Source organism: Vipera berus, assembly GCF_964194415.1.
Source record: "Vipera berus genome assembly, chromosome: 1".
Taxonomy (NCBI): Eukaryota; Metazoa; Chordata; class Lepidosauria; order Squamata; family Viperidae; genus Vipera; species Vipera berus.
Window position 1 is genome coordinate 9,024,645 of NC_138202.1, and position 16,610 is coordinate 9,041,254.

The following is a 16,610-nucleotide window of genomic DNA, read 5'->3' on the forward strand; positions in this document are numbered from 1 at the left end:
AACTCCTTTTTTTCTCGAAACCCAACTCCATTTTTAAGAAGCTAGATGTGGCACCCAATATTTTATTCTATATTTCCGTTCCATAACCCTTCCCTTCATAACAGAATAAGAGAGCTGGAAGGGACCTTGAAGGTCTTCTAGTCCAGCCCCTTGCTCAAGCAGGAGACACTATACCATTTCAGACAAATGGCTGTCCATTCTCTTCTTAAAAACTTCCAATGTTGGAGCATTCACAGCTTCTGGAGGCAGGTGGTTCCACTGGTTAATTGTTCCACTTCTGTCAGGAAGTTTCTCCTTAGTTCTAGGTTGCTTCTCTCCTTGGTTAGTTCCCATCCGTTGCTTCTTGTCCTGCCTTCGGGCGCTTTGGAGAATAGCTTGACCGCCTCTTCTTTGTGGCAACCCCTCAAATACTGGAATACTGCTATCATGTCACCCCCTAGACCTTCTTTTCATTAAGCTAGATTTCCTACTTCTGGACATTCCTACAGGAGACACCAAAGCTGGCTCGGTTGTCTTACCAAACTGCTGTATTGCTCGGTCAGCACTCCAGGGTAATTCCAGAGTCATATGGACCCGACGTTTCTGATTCTTTACCCGTCTGTCCGCCTGGAGAGAAATCCCTGAGCTTGAGGCTTCCGAGATTATTGCAACGAGCTGAGAGATAGATAGATAGATAGATAGATAGATAGAGAGAGAGAGAGAGAGAGAGAGAGAGAGAGAGAGAGATGGAGAGAGAGATGGAGAGAAAGAGAGAACAGAGTCAATTTTGTCAGCTGGATTTTTGGCACATGGTACCTTGTTTCCCCAAAAGTAAAGCCTACCCTGAAAATAAACCCTAAGTTGATTTTTTTGTGTGGGGGGGCTAATATAAGCCCTACCCCAAAAATAAGCAAGCCCTCGTTTTGAGGCGAGGCGCACGCCTAAAAATCAAGCTAGGGTTGGAGGGGTGGAGTTTACCATTGTAGCCAGGCCTCCCGTGAATCGACATTTGCCTCACCAGCCCACTTCTTCTGCGACGTCCCCCTGGGCCTGCGTTTCGCAGTCAGAGGTCTTTCTGGAAGGCCTCTGCAGTCGAGAACTGAGCTATGGATTCAATCCGTAACTTGGTTCTCGGCTGCAGAGGCCTTCCGGAAAGGCCTTTGACTGCGAAATGCAAGCCAGAGCTCCATTCTCAGGTACAGAATGAAGCTGCTCCTTCATCCGCAGAAGAATTGATCCGGCTGAGCAGGGGTGTCTGTGCCGCTGCCCTGAGGTGAATGGAAAAGACACCCACCCCCCTGAAAATAAGACCTGGTGCCTCTTTTGGAGGCCAAAAAAAAAAAAAGCCTGGGTCTTATTTTCAGGGAAACGCAGTGTTTTCACAATGTTTTCAAACCAGTTAGCTCAACCACTGCCCTGTGAGCTACGTCAGGGTGTGGTGGCATTTTCAAACAAAGTGGAGTTGAATCGTTTGCAACGGCCCTTCAGGGATTATCAACCTGCGAGCTGCTGCAATTCACAGTTTGTCTACTAAGTGAACCCATTTTCTTCAACAGCATTTTATTTTTTTAATTTTTGTCAGAAATCGGGAGAAATGCCATAAACCGGCAAACCCCATCAAAATTGCAGTCACATAACTCTGGCACGCCTGGCTGAGGAATTTGGGGAGTTGAAGTCCACAAGTCATAAAAGGGCCACGTTTGAAGACCCCTGCTTCTGGACTTCAACTCCCAGAATTCCTCAGGTCATAAAAGGGTCAAGTTTGAAGAGCCCTGTCGTAAGTAGTTCTAGGAAGGTCCAAAGATTAACATCAGACCAAACAAACACAGAAGGGTGCAATGTATATCAAAAGCTGACAGAAGTAAACAGTACCCGAATCAAGGAACTGCCAAGCAAGCTAATAGTAAACCGCCCAAGACCACTCCCACCAACACTGGTAGGGCAAGCCAATCGAATATAAATTGAGAGCAAACCCCACTCCCTACTAGAACTGATGATGTTACCTAGTTGGGTAATGAAACGTCTGCAAGAAAAACAACCAAGCTCAGAGAGCACCAAGGACTCCTCATTTCATTTCAGTCCAGAGCTACAAATATTCTCCTCTTACCAGCTTCTAACAATCGCTAAGTGATTGGTTGTTAAGTGAGGACTGCCTGCATTTAGCCTGCCTGAGCAGTCAACCAGTGCTTCCTTGATCTTGCCCAGCCAAGGGAACTCAAGATCAAGACACAGAGGGGTCCAATGCATATTGTGACTCTGGCAAGGTGGGGCCCCTTCCCCCAACCCCACCCCCAGTTCTTGGCCGCCCACGGCACTCACTTTGTCTCCATTCATGAAACGCTCCTTCTCCTTGAGGTTCACATGGTCGATGGACAGACCCTGCTCGGCTCGCGATTCAAACACCACGGAGCCGCCAGGCCTCCGCACGACTCGTCCCTTCCGCCCGGTCATCTGTCCAAGAGGGGAAAAGGGACACGTTGGAAGAGACAAAATGGGACACAGCGGTGACTCTGTTTCGTGGCTGTGGGGACATCTGCGAGGAGGGGCTGCTCGGCTGCTATTTTACGGCACCAGTAATTTTGCTTGGGGTTTCTCTTTTGTTTCTTCATGGTTAGCCACCCAAAGCCACATACATCGGATGGATGGATTAATTCATTAATTAAATCTATCTAACTTTGAGACAAGCGTAGCTGCCCAGAATCACCTTGTAGGGGAGATAGATAGATAGATAGATAGATAGATGGATAGATAGATAGATAGATAGATAGATAGATAGATAGATAGATAGATAGATAGATAGACAGACAGACAGACAGACAGACACAGACAAACAGACAGACAAGATGATGGATGGCAAGAGATAGAAATAAAGAGATAGATATGGATGGATGGATGGACGGACGGACGGACGGATGGACAGACAGATCATGGATGGCTAAAGATATAGATACATATGGATGGATGGATGGATGGACAGATAGACAGATATGATCTTTCCAGGCAGGGATTTCCCCTCTTTCCTGGATAACCAGTTCTCTGTATGGATGCCGCTTCCAGAAGCCCATTCTGGGCCTGGGAAACAAAAAATTAGCTACCGATTCTGCCAACGTGGTGCGAACTGGCTGAATCCCACCAATAGATGGTTGGATGGATGGATGGATGGATGGATGGATGGATGGATGGATAGATAGATAGATAGATAGATAGATAGATAGATAGATAGATAGATAGATAGATAGATAGATGTGATCTTTCCAGGCAGGGATTTCCCCTCTTTCCTGGAGGACCTGAACCCAGGACCTCAAGCAGTGTACAGCTGTATTTGAAACAAATGAAAGGAGCTACTAACTTCAGGGCTCCCTCCTCTGAAGGAGGGTGCCTGATCTATCTCTGTATGAGACTCTGCTCTCAACTCCTCCCATTTGATCTTACTGAGATGGAGGAGAGCTTAATTAAATGGAAAAGAACCGGTCGCCAACCCTGGCGGGGCCAGTTACTGTATACAAATAGGGAACAAGCCTCTGACTAGCACTGAGGATGTTACCGAGTTGGGTCATGACATTTCTGCAAGGAAACAACCAAGCTCCGAGGAGCCCACCGAGGACCCCACAAAAAACTTCCTATTTGTAGCAAGGCTAATACCGCACATTCTCTTAAATCAAAGGTACAGGCTGGGGGGGGGTCTCCAAAGTTGGCCCCTTTCAAGACTTGTGGACTTCAACTCCCAGAATTCCTCAGCCAGCCATGCTGGCTGAGGAATTCTGGGAGTTGAAGTCCACAAGTCTTAAAGGGGCCAACTTCGGGGACTCCTGGTATAGGCCCTCGGACTGTGAATTGACTCCGTGAGGCACAGAAGACAAAAAGCTTTTGTGCTGCTTCCCCTTTCTCGGGTTCCTAATGTTTTTTACCTCTGCTACTTTTTCGGGGCCCCCAAAGTAGTCGATGAGTTCGTCCAAGGTGTTAAGAGGTAGTTCTTGGCCCAATGCCTTCACTTTAGACAGCAGTTCCTGCTTCATGTTCTCCACGCATTCCAGAGTGCCTGATCCGTTCATCTCCTTTTGGGGGTGCAGCCAGTAGAGGCCAACTGTAAAGGCGAAGAGATAAAAGAGATTGCAGCTCTTTCGCTCTTTTTCATTTTTCTTGGAGAAAGGAAAAACAGGAAGGCAGAGAAGGGCAAAGGTAACGCTGTAGCTTGCAGCAATGGTCGGATTCTTGAGACACTCATTTTTCTTCCTCTTGGATACTCAGAGTCCAGTGCTGCCAAAGCACCAGGGGGCGGGAGAAGAAACAATGGTTGGAAAATGACCAAAGAGAGAAATCGGGGAAGCTCTATCGCTGGAGGTTTTAAAGAAGAGACTAGACAGTCACTTGTCTGAAATGGTATAGGGTCTCCTGCCTGAGCAGGGGGCTGGACTAGAAGACCTCCAAGGTCCCTCCCAGCTTCTATTCTATTCTATTCTATTCTATTCTATTCTATTCTATTCTATTCTATTCTATTCTATTCTATTCTATTCTATTCTATTCTATTCTATTCTATTCTATTCTATTCTATTCTATTCTATTCTATTCTATTATTATTTTCTCTATTCTCTATTCTATTCTATTCTCTGTTCTCTATTCTCTATTCTATTCTATTCTCTGTTCTCTATTCTCTATTCTATTCTATTCTATTTTCTATATTCTATTCTATTTTCTATTCTATTCTAAATTCTATTCTAAATTCTATTCTAAATTCTATTTTATATTCTATTCTAATTCCTATTCTATTCTCTATTCTAATTCTATTCTATATTCTATTCTATTCTATTCTATTCTATTCTATTCTATTCTATTCTATTCTATTCTATTCTTATTTTCTCTATTCTCTATTCTATTCTATTCTCTGTTCTCTATTCTATTCTATTCTATTCTATTTTCTATTCTATTCTAAATTCTATTCTAAATTCTATTTTATATTCTATTTTATATTCTATTCTAATTCCTATTCTATTCTCTATTCTAATTCTATTCTATATTCTATTCTATTCTATTCTATTCTATTCTATTCTATTATTCTATTCTATTCTATTCTCTATATTCTCCTATTCTATTCTATTCTAAATTCTATTTTATATTCTATTTTATATTCTATTCTATTCTATTCTATTCTATTCTATTCTATTCTATTCTATTCTATTCTATTCTATTCTATTCTATTCTATTCTATTCTATTCTATTCTATTCTATTCTATTCTATTCTATTCTATTCACATTTTCCCAGGGAAGTATAGATAGGCCTCAACCTACGACAATTGAGCCCAAAGTTTCTACTGCTAAGATAGTTGTTAAGTGAGCTTTGCCCCATTTCCTTATGACCTTTCTGGCCACAGTTGTTAAGTGAATCACTGCAGTTGTTAAGTTAATAACACAGTGGCAAAGTGAATCTGGCTTCTTTCCCCTTGACTTTGCTTGTCAGAAGGTCGCAAAAGGGAATCACATGATCCCGGGACGCTGGAACCGACATAAATACATACATGCTAGTGTCCGAATTTTGATCACGTGACTACAGGGATGTTGCAATGGTGTAAAAAAAGTGTAAAAAATGGTGGTAAGTCCCTTTCTCAGTGCCGCTGTAACTTCAAACGGCCACTAAAAGGACGGTTGTTAACTCGAGAGCTACCAGTACTTTATACTGAATGGTGCAAATACAGGTAGTCCTCGACTTAGGACCACAACCGAGACCAAAATTTATGTTGTTAAGCGAAAAGTTTAAGTGAATTTTGCCCCATGTTACGATCTTTCTAGTCACAGTTGTTAAGTCAATCACTGAAGTCGTTAAGTTAGTAACCTGGTTGTTAAGTGAATCTGGCTTCCCCTTACTGGCTTCGCTTGTCAGAAGGTCGCAAAAATGTGACACACACACCCCCGGGGACACTGCGACCGTCATAAATGTGAGTCAGATGCCAAACATCTGATTTTTTTTTAATATTAATATTTTATTAATTTTCTAATTTTACAGTCAAATACTTAATGTGTTGTCTGGGTCCGTTAGTAATTCAGTGGTCTATATTAACTTCTTCAGTCTAGATCAGGGGTAGGCAACCTCGGCTCTTTTATGACTCATGGACTTCAACTCCCAGAATTCCTGAGCCAGCTTGGCTGGCTCAGGAATTCTGGGAGTTGAAGTCCATGAGTCATAAAAGAGCCGAGGTTGCCTACCCCTGGTCTAGATCCAATATTAGACCTTCAAATGTTTCCTCTCTTCTTCCAGTAGTACCTATTTTCCCATACTAGGCAAATACAATTCTTATTGTTATTAGTAAATATACAATTGAATATCAACGTCTTTGTTACATTTTTCTAATAATATCAATATTGTCAATTTAACATATCTTCTCTAACCAAAACATACCTTAATTGCATTTGCACTTAACACCCATATGTTCAATCAGCATCGTTTTCACTTTTTTAAAAAAAAAATTTAATTTCCCATCGGTGTTCGAAATGTCTCTATTGTTTATAATTCCAAAGTAAGTTATATTTGGGCAACCAAAAGCTTCCCTTATTCAAACTTCTTACACCTCATACCTAAATCTAATGTTCTAATTGCAAACCTTATTTTTCGAGTTATAATAATGCTTCTACTTCTAGCAATTATCCATTCTCCACCATGTTCAAACGTCTAATTCACAGTATTATCCCATCTAATAAATCAAGACCTCCAGTGTCTGAATGTTGATCGTGTGACCGTGGGGGGTGCTGCAAAGGTAGCAACTGTTTAAAATGGTCGTGAGTCACTTTGCTCAGTGCCGTTGTAACTCTGAATGGTCGCTAAATGAAACGTGGCAAGCCGAGGATTACCTGCAACTGCTTCAGTCTGGCAAGATTTCCATCTACAGGTAAGGAAGAATCATGGAAACTGCTTAGAAGAAACTCAGCCTATCTTTTTGGTGCTTGGAGTCCAACAGTAATAATAATAATAATAATAATAATAATAATAATAATAATAATAATAATAATAATAATAATAATAATAATAATAATAACAACAACAACAACAACAACAACAACAACAACAACAACAACAACAAGTTGGAAGGGACCTTGGAGGTCATCTAGTCCAACCCCCTGTTCAGGCAGGAAACCCTATACCATTTCAGACAAATGGCTAGCCAGTTTCTTCTTAAAAACTTCCAGTGTTGGAGCATTCAGTAGCACCATTAAAATCATTATTTATGAAATCATTTCCCTGTAATAAATGGTGGAGGTTTGACCAACAATCCGAAACTCCATGAAGGAAGCCAATAAGCTGAAGAGTTTGGGGACCCCTGCCCTGGGTTACATGCCCCCATCTCCAATTCCACAACTGCCCCCATTTCACAGGTGCAACCAAGGAACGATCCTTCTGCCTGCCCCGGAGGAGAGCTTCCTCGGATATTTCTGGCTGGCAAGGAGGAGAGGGATCCTCCGAACGGGACTTACTTGGGTCGTTACCCATGGCGCCATTGATGGGTTTGTATCTGCTGGCCACATCCTCCATCTCCACGAGAGACTCTGGAGAGGAATTAAAGTCGCTCTCCACACAGGGCTCGGAATCCGTGCTGCTGTCGGAGCTGATCTTGATGACGTCGTTGTTGCTACTACCGCTGTAGTGGTCGTAGGTGGTCCTCATCACTTTATTAAGGCCTCGGACTCTCTGTTTCTCTGGAGGAAAAAAAAAACCAGAAAGGAAGAAGCACTGAAAAAGCAATTCAATGCAGAGCAGTGTTTCTCAAGTCAAGCCACTTTTCAGACGGGTAGACTTCAACTCCCAGAATTTCCACAGCCAGCATGGCTGGCTGTGGAATTCTGGGAGTTGAAGTCCACCCATCTTAAAATTGCTCAGGTTGTAAAACACCGCCTTTGGACAGAGGCATGAGGAGGGCAGGGGGAAGCAGTGCAATTTGCAAGGCGTAGCAACGGAGAAGGACATAGAATAACAAGAGTTGGAAGGGACCTCAGAGGTCTTCCGGTCCCACCCTCTGCTCAAGCAGGAGACCCTGTATCCTTTCAGACAAAAGGCTGTCCAGTCTCTCTTTTTTTGAAAGCCTCCAGTGATGGAGCAACCACAGCTTCTGAAGGCAAGTTGGTTGGTTGCTCTCACCCTTAGGAAATTTCTCCTTAGTTCTAGGTTATTTCTCTCCTTGGTTAGTTTCCAACCATGGTTTCTTGTCTTGCCTTTTGGTCTTTTGGAAAATAGTTTGACACACCCCCAGCCCTCGTCTTTGTAGGAGCTCCTCAAATATTGGAACACTGCTATCATGTCTTCTCTAGGCCTTCATTCTGTGTACGTTTTAGCCTCCAGCCCTCTAATCATTTGTGTTGCTCTTCTCTGCACTCTTTCCAGAGTCTTAACATCTGTTTTGTACTGTCGTGACCAGAACCAGGATGCAGTATTCCAAGTGTGGTCGTACTAAGGCTTTGTAAAGCGGTGCTAGAGCTTCACATCACCCTGATTCTATTCCTCTGTTAATGCAAATTAACAGGTTAATTACCAAACTGTGATTTTTTTTAATATACTAACAAACAAACAAATACTCCTTTAAACCAAGTTCCTGGTGACATCATCAGTCTATGCTGTTTTTAAGTACAGCTATTCCATGATTTATGACCATTCATTTAGTCATCACTTGGAGTTATGACGGTGCTGAAAAAAGCAAATTATGGCCAGTCCTCACACTTATGACCACTGTAGCATCCCCAGGGTTGCATAATCAAAATTTGGGCACTTGGCAACCGGCACTTATTTATGATGGTTGAGGCATCCTGGGATCATGTGATCACCATTTGTGACCTTCCCAGCTAGTTTCCGACGATGGGGTAAGCCGGATTCACTTAATGACTGCAGTGATTCACTAAACAACCGTGGCAATAATGGTCATAAAATTGGCTGCAACTCACTTAACGGCTACCTTGCTTAAGCAATGGAAGTTCTGGTCCCAATTACCTACCAATAATTCAGAAACTTTAGGAACCACCGCAGATACCTCACCCTTGGTGGTGTTGCTAAAGTCATTCTTAGGAGGAAGTGACAGTTAAGGTCAGGGTCAGATGGGAAGGCGCATCAGACATTGCGTGAATGTGAAAAGCCTTGCAGACCTAGAACAAGCCCCTGCGGCAAATGAAGGAATGAAACAGCTAGAAAATAAAAACAGTGAATAGGAAAGACGTTTGGAGCAACAAAATGGAGGAATGGGAAAACGGGGGCTGGAGGAGAAGGGAGAGAACAGGATACGAACCGCAGGTTCTGGGAGGTCTGGGATATCAGGATGTTTTTAAGAGGGGGGGGGTGGGGGGGAGGGAAGTGAGGATAAGGAGGATCTTACGTTTTCTTTTAATGACACTTCCTCTTTCTCTTTTTCGTTTGGTTGAAGGAAAGTGCTTCCGAATTAGGGAAAGGAAGACGCCTCTGAAAGTTAAGAGGGGATATTTTTATTCTAAGCTGCCAGCACACCCAAACTGCTCACTTGAAAAACGAAAAGGCACAGAGGAAAAAAAAATCAAAATTAAAAGAGAACCACCTACGTCAGGCTCAGCGCTGCGGAATTGAGACGGGGTTTTTCATTTCGGGGGAAAAAAAAAAAAGAAAGGTCCAGAGTCTTTGAACCCGCGCTTGTTTAGTTGCACTAAAATCGGTAGCAATTACTCTTCCAAAATAAACATGCGTTTCTGTTTGCAATGCTGCCTGGGATATATAGGCTTGTGGGGAGCCCTTGGTGCTCTCTGAGCTGGGTTGTTTTCTTGCAGACTTTTCATGACCCAACTAGGTAACGCCATCAGTGTTAGAAAGCAGTGGCATTTGTGGAGGAAAGGAGGAGGAGGAGGAGAAGGAGGAGGAGGGCTGTGGGGTCCTTGATGCTCTCTGAGCTGGGTTGTTTTCTTGCAGACATTTCATGACCCAACTAGGTAACGCCATCAGTGCTAGAAGGGAGAGGAGGAGGAGGAGGAGGAGTGTGGGGTCCTTGGTGCTCTCTGAGCTTGGTTGTTTTCTTGCAGACTTTTCATGACCCAACTAGGTAACGCCATCAGTGCTAGAAGGGAACGGCGTTTGCGCTTCTATATACTAGTGCAGTGGTGGCAAACCTCTGGCACACGTGCCAGAGGTGGCACTCAGAGCCCTCTTTGTGGGCACGCGTGTCATGTCCCGGAGATGGCAACCGTCCCTCTTCAACCAGCTGCCCGAGGTCCGACGTGGCCGGATGCATCCCGGCACAGCTGGTTTCCCTCCCCCCCTGTCCCGTCCCTCCTGGCCTCGCATGCTCTCCTTTTCCTGGGCACGACCCACTGCATTGCCTCCTCAGCTGTCGGCTAGCTGTCCAGAGTGTGCTGGTTGAGGAGCCGGCAGGCTGTGGCTGCTGACGGACACCGTCGGCCCCCATGCGCTCGCTGCCCTCTGTGTGTGGGGGGGGCTGATGGTGTCAGGCAGTAGCTGCCCTGGTCCCTACCTCACCTTCCCTTGCCCCGCGGCAATTGGCATACCCACCCTGCCTCGCCTCGCCTCACCCCGCAGGACGAGCCTCTGGCCAACCGCCCCACCTGCCAGAGACCCCCCTGGATCTCCCCCAACCCTGCCTGGCCCCCACAGGCATCCCTTCCCCACAAGCAACATCAAGGTGACCACGCCCACTTTGGCCACACCCACCCAGTCTGCCATGACCACCACAGTCATGCCCACCCAGTGGGCCACGTCCCACCTGGCACCCGGCGATAAATAAGTGGGTTTTGGGTTGCAGTTTGGGCACTTGGTCTCTAAAAGGTTCGCCACTAGTGGCTGGCCTTGCCCGTGTTAGTGGGAGTGTTCTTGGCAGTTTCTTGCTTGGACATTTGTTCATTGCTTGTTGTCTGAGTTGCTGGTGACATACCACTGTAAACAGAGAGCAAACACACTCCCTTCTAGCACTGATGGTGTTACTTAGTTGGGTAATGAAATATCTGCGAAAAAAGCAAACAACCAAGCTCAGAGAACACCAAGGCCCCCACACTTTGATTCTGAACTGCAAATATTCCCTTCTATTGGTAACATATAAATTTTCCTGATATAATGGACGTATGGAGATTTATTTTCACAATGTATGTATTTCTTTACAGTCCTCCCCAAGTGCAATGGTTGTGGTTGCACTGACATGAGCGTTAATTGACATTAGCAACTTAGAAAACTGAATGTTGGATTGGCAAACTAATTTTCCATTGGGGCAGGGGCTTAAAATATAAAATAGGTTTGCATTCAGCTGCAAAATATAAAGTAGGTGTGCATTTCATTGCAAGCTTAACAAACATGCCCGTGCTCTGGAGCAGGGGTCTTCAAACTTGGCCCTTTTTATGACTTGCGGACTTCAACTGCCAGAATTCCTCAGCCAGTGTGCCTGGCTGAGGAATTCTGGGAGTTGAAGTCCGCAAGTCATAAAAGGGCCAGGTTTGAAGACCCGTGCTCTAGAGTAGCGTTTCTCCACTTTGGCCACTTTCAAAGAGGTAAACTCCAACTCCCAGAATTCCATAGCCCGCTTGGCTGGCTGTGGAATTCTGGGAGTTTTGGGGGGGGGGAATCCACCCATCTTAAAGTGGTCAAGGTTGAGAAATACTGCTCTAGGTGGCCCACATGTCTGGCTTGGCAGCTATTGGTTCAATTGCTGGGATGTCAGAGAACGTTTAGACCGACTATCGTATCAATTGAAGCCAACAAAAAGTGGCCTTTTTGAGGTGAAATATTTATAAGGGAACCCCGGAAATGGTCCTTTTGAGGCAGGAAGGGGGGGGGTTGGGAGGGGGTGGAAGTCACATGTAGGGCCTTCTACAAGCAAGCAGCTAATGTGAAGGAGAGACGACGTCGTACGCTCTTTTCAAAATTTAACACCGGACAACTTTATGCTTTGTCCTTCTTGTTGAGCTATGGACAGGGCAGTCTTCACAAGACTAGACAGGAAAGGACCAAACAATGCAAAGTGGGGGTGAGGGTGGAAGAGAGCTGTGATGCGGTGGCTCAATGTATGTAGATGACAGAGCTTTTGAGCGAGGGATGCAGCTGAGATGTCTCCCATCTTCACCCCCACCCCTGCAAATGCACGGTAGGGGTCATGGAGAAAGCAGTGAGCACGCACACACTCGGATGGCCAAAGGGGGGGGAAACAAAACACCAAAATGAGGTGAGATTTGGGAATGGCGTGGCCTGAGCTTGGTGGCTTGCTTCAGACAGAAGGTGCAAAGGTTGAGAATCTCTATAGGCAGCCAGGGGGTTGCATTTCCACGGGTGCCACCAAAAGACCAAAATGATGCCAATGATGCTGTGTGTGTGTGTGTGTGTGTGTGTGTGTGTGTTTTCTCTTAGAGGACGCCCGAAAGATTAAAGTCCAAAGATGTCCTGCCTTTAATCAGAATGCAACGGAGCAGTGATTTTTGAGGGATTCCCTCCGTGGTATCTGCGGAATTGTAGCCTATCAAAATGTCGGGCAGGGACTGTGCCAGAGTTCACCAAAATAAAGTGCATACTCCCTCAGGGACCCCAGTGGAAAACTCACTCAGCTGCCGACACAAAGCAGTTCAGGTGCCCCTCGTTCTCGTCCAGGACTTCCCGGGTGCGGGCCTCCCCGGTCGACTGCAACCCGATCACCATGCACTGTGGAAGGCAAAAGCCGGGCAGAAATGAGACCAAGGATGGCCAGCATGTGTGTGGGGGGCAAAAACCAAACAAACTGTTAGGTAGATGACTATGGCCTAACTGGTTGGGTTGGCATTATATATATAAACTATGATTGTATTGTTGTAATAGAAACTGTATTGTATCACTTTAAATGTGTGATGATTGGCCAACGCTGTTTCTCCAATGGCCATAAGAGGGAGCTAGACACATAGCTTCTCTCTGTTATTCTCTCTGTTACATTTGCTGTTACTTGCTGATTATTGTGGTTTGTGGGTTTGCTACTGTTTGCTAAACCTGAAGAACTGTGTTTTGACTTACGGACTGGTAAGAAGACTCTGTATTGGATAATCCTTGGACTATTGTTATTTGCTACCATCTCTTTACTCGTGTATGACCTGGACTGATTTTTTCTTGCACTGTGCTATTGTATTATTGCACAAGTAAACTGTGTGGTTGCTGCGTAAACTTGACTACTCTCAGTATCCTCTTTTTCTGTGCAAGCTCGTTAGCTCAAGAGGTACTCTACACATCCTTATCACAAACAAACATCAAGATGTGAAACAGCCTGGCTGATAAAACTCAGGAACTGAAAGGGATGGAGGAGGAGGGCGGGGGAGAAGGGGAATGAGAAGGAGGTAAGAGGAGGAAGAGGAGGAGGAGGAGGAAGAGGAGGAGAAGGAAGGCGAGGAGGAAGAGGTAAGAAGGAAAAGGAGGAGAAGGAGGAAGATGAGAGGAGGAGAAGAAAGAGGGGGAGGAGGAGATGGAAGAGGAAGGAAGGGAAAGAGAAGGAAAAGGAGAAGGAGGAAGAGGAGGAGGAAGAGGAAGAAAAGGGAAGAGGGAGGAAGGGAAAGAAAAGGAAAAGGAGAAGAAGGAAGAAGAAGGCAGGGAGGAAGAGAAGGAGGGAGGACAAGGAAGAGGAGGAGGGAAGAGGAAGGAAGGGAAAGAAAAGAAGGAAGAGGAGGAAGAGGAAGAGGAGGAGGAGGAGGAGAAGGAAGGCGAGGAGGAAGAGGTAAGAAGGAAAAGGAGAAGGAGGAAGATGAGAGGAGGAGGAGAAAGAGGAGGAGAAGGGAAGAGGGAGGAAGAGAAAGAAAAGGAAAAGGAGAAGAAGGAAGAGGGAGGAAGGGAAAGAAAGAAGAGGAGGAAGAGGAGGAGGAGGAGGAGGAGACTGCATGAAGGCTTAATTCAAAGAATCACCAGACTGTAAAAGGAAATCTGCTCACATTCTGCTCCCTCACATTGAACTATCAGAGCTACAACTGCGGGTAACGGTTTTTAAGCCGCGTCTCTCCTTCCTCACCTTGCCCTTGCTGAGCTCCTCCTTGGCCAGCTCCACCAGGCGCCGGACTTTTGCAGCAATGCAGAGGTACTTGAAGAAGCGCTGGTGAGCCCCCCAAAACTGTCCCCAGAGAGACTTCCGAGACTCCAGGCCCACCAGGTCTGCCGCCTGTTGGAAAACCACCAGGGCTTCTGCCCACTGCCGACAGAGGGGGGAGGGGGTGGGTGGGAAAAAAAAAGGAGCGTGCGATTTAGCAGTGATAATGGTATTTTCAGTATTTTATTTAGCGTTGAGTTTACATCTAATAGAAGGGACGCGGTGGCTCAGTGGGTTAGGACGCTGAGCCTGTCGATCAGAAGGTCGGCAGTTTGGCGGGTCGAATCCCGAGTGCCGCGTAGCAGAGCGAGCGCCTGTTACTCGTCCCAGCTTCTGCCAACCTAGCAGTTCGAAAGCACGTAAAAATGCAAGTAGAAAAATAGGGACCACTACGGTGGGAAGGTAACAGCGTTCCGTGCGCCTTTGGCGTCCAGTCATGCCGGCCACATGACCACGGAGACGTCCTCGGACAAGCGCTGGCTCTTCGGCTTTTAAACGGAGATGAGCACCGGCCCCTAGAGTCGGAAACGACTAGCACGCATGCGCGGGGGAACCTTTACCTTATATCTAAACCTGTGTGAGAGAGTGGGCTGAGGGAGGGACTGGCCCAAAGTCAGACAATGAGCTTTTGTGGTTGAGGAGTGATTAAAACCTGGGTCCACCCACTTCTAATCCACCTTTTTGCCCACCTGATAGGCTCTTAGCCTTGGGGGGGAGGAGGGCTGGCTCAGCCAGTGAGATTCGTGGCAAGCGGGGGGGGGGGAAGGGCAAGAGGCTAGATCTTCCCTCTCCTAGATCTTCAGCTCCTTCCTCACTACACCTGGCTAAGTGGGAGGGACTTGGCCCAAAGTCAGCCAATGAACTTCTGCAGCTTACGGAGGAGTGTAGTCTGGATCCTCCTCCTCCTCCTAGACCAGCCCCTTCCCGACTATACGAAATGGGCTCTTGGGCTAAGAGGGAGAGCCTGGCCCAAAGCTTGCTTTGAGATCTTCTGCGGCTAAGCAGAGGCCTCCTCCAGGCCTCCGAGGCCTAGAACGGACTTCCGGAAGTGGCACCCACATACTTCTGGTGGGCTGTTCTAGGCCTGAGAGGCCTCCTCCAGGCCTCCGAGGCCTAGAACGGACTTCCGGAAGTGGCACCCACATACTTCTGCTGGGCTGTTCTAGGCTTGGGAGGACTCCTTCAGGTCTAGACTGGACTTCTGGAAGCCAGCCGGTTCTCTGAATTGAGCTAAATTTAGCTACCGGTTCTGCCGAACCCAGTGTGAACCGGCTGAATCCCACCACTGGATCTATCCCTAACCTGTTCTTTCCAAGTCTCTCAATAGTGAATCTGTTGCCATGGTAACCGAGTTCCCTACCCCTTGCTGCTGGTCATCCTCTTCCCTTTTCTTCCACCTTTCCCACCCTGATGGATTTCTCTAGATAACTGGATCTTTGCAATGTTCATTCATCAATTTTACATGTGAAGTCACATACTTTTGTTTTACCCTACAGAAAAACAGCTGACCACAGATTCCAAGCGGCTCAAGGAAGTGAGTCCAGCTATACTGGACAGGCCCAAAGTATAAAAGTTTACCAGCTTCGCTGCCTTGTTGTACACGAGCTTGTATGCCGCATCCAGTGGGATTTCTTCTATCCGGAAAGTGACTCCAGAAAAGCTGAGCTGTCGAGCGATGTACATCCCGTTCACTTTCATATCCATAGCAACAATCTCCATAGCCCCAACACCTCTACGGAGGACAAGAGATACAGATGACCTTTGGAACTGCAGTTTTTCCATCAACACCACAAGACATTCATTCATTCATTCATTCATTCATTCATTCAAATTTATAAGCCCTTTTCCCTCAAAAAAGATAATCAAATCAGAATAAATGCTACAGAGTTTGAAGATAAAAAGTGATGTCAACGTCAGAAAAATGCATCATTACGTGTGTTGGGAAAACTCCCACACCTGTCAAAAGGCCAGACACACAAGTCAAACAGATGAAACAAAGATAAGGTCACACAAACAACTGCAACAGCTTTTGCAGCCTGATAAAATGTTGGTGAGGATAGGTGGAGTTAGGTCAAAAAATCCTTCCAGGTTGAAAAGAGAGCTTGGGTCAGTTTTTAGCATTCAATTTTTAAAAATTGTCAGATGGAAGATGCAGTGGGTTTATTTTTAATGCCCCAGAGGCATTACCTACAAAGGAGGACATTCAGACCAAACATCAAGAGGAACTGCTGGCCACTGGAACAGGCTGCCTCATGAACCAGGGTCTTCTCCTTCACTAGAGGTCTTGAAAGTGAGGATTTGGGGGGGGGGTGTCATCTGCTAGAGATGCTCCAGGAGATCCTGCACTTGAGCCCCCTCCAACTCTGGGGTTCTGTGATAACCAGATGGAGCTTTACCTCTTTTCAATGGCATGGAGGAAGTCATCAAAGGACCGAAAGGGGGTGCCTTCTCCCCATATGCCCAGCCGACTCATGTAAATCATATTCTTTGGCTCAGACGCACCTGCCAAAGAAGAAGACAGGCCAGTGGGTTGGATTGAAGAAGGAACTGTTAGATGCATTCAGTGGATCAGCCAATCTCTCTCTCTCTCTCTCTCTCTCATCCCAT

General features: G+C 46.0%; 1 protein-coding gene across 1 annotated transcript in view; it reads right to left on the reverse strand.

The window, feature by feature from the left end:
- SBNO2 (strawberry notch homolog 2) overlaps positions 1-16,610 on the reverse strand; it is a 145,165-nt gene that overhangs the window by 32,671 nt on the left and 95,884 nt on the right. The window contains exons 13-21 of the mRNA XM_081320762.1: positions 16,400-16,505; positions 15,582-15,735; positions 13,929-14,105; positions 12,510-12,607; positions 9,324-9,406; positions 7,441-7,662; positions 3,888-4,063; positions 2,299-2,430; positions 519-654 (exon numbers count right to left, since the gene is read on the reverse strand). Of these exons, the coding sequence (XP_081176888.1) occupies positions 519-654; positions 2,299-2,430; positions 3,888-4,063; positions 7,441-7,662; positions 9,324-9,406; positions 12,510-12,607; positions 13,929-14,105; positions 15,582-15,735; positions 16,400-16,505 (1,284 nt within the window). The remainder of the gene's footprint in view (positions 1-518; positions 655-2,298; positions 2,431-3,887; positions 4,064-7,440; positions 7,663-9,323; positions 9,407-12,509; positions 12,608-13,928; positions 14,106-15,581; positions 15,736-16,399; positions 16,506-16,610) is intronic.